General features: G+C 34.1%; 1 protein-coding gene across 19 annotated transcripts in view; it reads right to left on the reverse strand.

Moving 5' to 3' along the window:
• DCTN1-p150 (dynactin subunit 1) overlaps positions 1-2,500 on the reverse strand; it is a 55,012-nt gene that overhangs the window by 20,262 nt on the left and 32,250 nt on the right. For 7 of the 19 annotated variants that reach the window (XM_070124707.1, XM_070124694.1, XM_070124703.1 and 4 more), the window contains one exon: positions 1,531-1,554. The exons of the other annotated variants lie outside the window; for them this stretch is intronic. In XM_070124707.1, the coding sequence (XP_069980808.1) occupies positions 1,531-1,554 (24 nt within the window). The remainder of the gene's footprint in view (positions 1-1,530; positions 1,555-2,500) is intronic. 19 annotated transcript variants of the gene reach the window in all.

Genomic DNA, 2,500 nt, shown 5'->3' on the forward strand with positions numbered 1-2,500 from the left:
TACATCAAGCACTAGCATACCAACTACAAAGCTACCACTATACCTCTAGCAGCATTGTTCCCCTCAAGAAATAGTGGCAAAACAATGGGTACCACTAAAATAATGCCACATGTGCTATCTTTCGGTTCTTTCTGACCTATCAGTACTGCTGTTCTATACATGACTCCCACAGACACTACGACTAATTTGGAGCCCCTGTTCGCAGTATCAGTGATAATATCCTACTCTCATTGCATATATGAACATATAACTATATTGTATAAGTAAAAAAACAGTGATAATTCCTAATGTTTCGACTTGTAGTATGGAACTTGCCACAAGGTGAAAATTGGAAAAATTATAACCTAAAAAGGACTTATGCAAAGGTCATACAATCTGTTGCACTTCCAGTGCATAGCTCCCTCATTCTTTTTAAATACTGCTGGGAGGGGGGGGGGGGATGAGATTTCTTACACATGCAAAGAAATATTTACAAAATCAACTCTCAAAAGTATTTTCTCCTATGTTGTAGATGTTAAAAATATGATGCAAGAAAGTGCATCTCACTAAACCCCATCCACTGAGAATCGGCAAAAAAATATTATCAAAGTATATCACTTGCACAATATGAATATGGAATCTCCATAGTGTGTGTAAATATACAAAGTTCATAAACATGACCATGTAATTGAAGTCTATCCATCTACTGTTTTTTTTTTCCTCATGAACCAAATAAGTATACAATGAGAGGAAGTTCTTTTTCACCTATAAGAGCTTTTGCCATAGATCAACTATAATCATTGCTAATCACTGACATATCAGTAAGTTTAAGATGCCTACTGTCTCCTTTCCTCTTGCACAAAACAACTGACTGTGCAGTTAATAATACCTATGAAACATTTTTTAGTAGTATATCAAGCCTTGTTTATTGTTCATGTACACTCATTACTAATCTCATTATAAAGATATCAAAATAGGAAAGTGAGCAACACTGCAGAGCATAAACCTGCCTTACAATCCTATAATTGTGCTATTGGCAAGATCTACCTCAGGATTAATTCCTACTGAAACACTAAAAAATGGTTGTACACTATCAACATTCACCTAGTAAAAAATAATACATATAAATATACTTGATCCATCATTTCCAATCGCATATATCTGTTAAGTATAAAAACTTTACTTAAACATAAGTAAGCCTATAAAAAGACATATGTAAAACTTTTGAAGGAACAACCAATTAAAAACTTTTGCTGCCATTATGGTCAAAAGATATATCAAAGAGCTAATGCAATTTCATAACTGACTTGTCAATTGTAATCAAAATTCTCATGAAGCCAAGAAATTTCCCATCAATTTTTTTCCATGTACAGCAAAATATGCAATTTTACCTTACTGCGCTTCACAGAACGAATAACAATAATTCCAAGTAGTAAACAGTGTCATGTGTCATTCCACAAATATTTGCTTAATATCCATTACATAAAGGCAATGGGGAGAATTTCTTCTACAATGGATAACAAACTAATTAACTGAAAACTTATTCCTTACTTGTCTATTTTTCCTTTGAAGTACCTGTTAAGAGACAAGCTCTAACTAGTATTGCAACATTGTTTCACCATTTCAAAAATTGGAAATGACAAGAGGAGACAAAATGAAATGAGAAAAGAAAGAACAAAGGAAGTATAAAATGGAACCACCTTTATACATTTCAAGAGCAAAAAGTTCATCAGAGAGGAACGTGAAAGAAAAGGTAAGGCAGAGACTGTAGGGTATACATAGATGATGCAAGGAGAGCTGTGAATAAGAACAACAAATAAATAAATATATAAAAAATTATAAAGTGTGAAAATGAGTACAGACAAGTCTTTGGTGGTGATACTTGAAGCAAGAAAGCAAGAGACAGGAGCTGAGTAAAGATGGCTGAAATAATTTTTTCTAAGAGAGTATGTACTGTGCTTGGACACTCAAGAAAAAAAAAGGAAGAGAAAAAGAGAGAGAGAGAGAGAGAGAGAAAAAAATGCAATCCTGAAGATCCAAGTATATCCTTAGAGAAGAATTTTAAGAAAGAAACATCTACCAACAAAGTGCCACAGTGGTTCTGAGCAATCAAAAAGGTGTAAAGTGACAGAGGAGAGTACACAGTGAGGTCGAAAGAAATATAGCACAGCCGGAGAGGGAAGTCTTGAAAAGTTGGTAAGCATTTCATGTTACATGTCCTCCTCTACCATGTGATTGGGGCATGAAGGTTTTGGGCATCTCTTGCAATGGTTCTGAATGTAGTGAGATATGCAGGATCTCTTTTCATCATGAAGTGGTTAGTGCATGTGAAACAGAGTACGTTAACCTGGTCTTTACCTCAGTTTTATAATAATATGAATTTTTGAAAATCATGCCATTCCAGAATAATCAATAACTGTATTGGGTTTCGACAATATATTACACTGATACATAATTTCATGCTAAATCAAACAGTTCAGTCTTCAATGTAGAAGCCTCAAGGTATCCATTTTTACAAAGA

The sequence above is a fragment of the Penaeus vannamei genome, chromosome 8 (assembly GCF_042767895.1).
Source record: "Penaeus vannamei isolate JL-2024 chromosome 8, ASM4276789v1, whole genome shotgun sequence".
Taxonomy (NCBI): domain Eukaryota; kingdom Metazoa; phylum Arthropoda; class Malacostraca; order Decapoda; family Penaeidae; genus Penaeus; species Penaeus vannamei.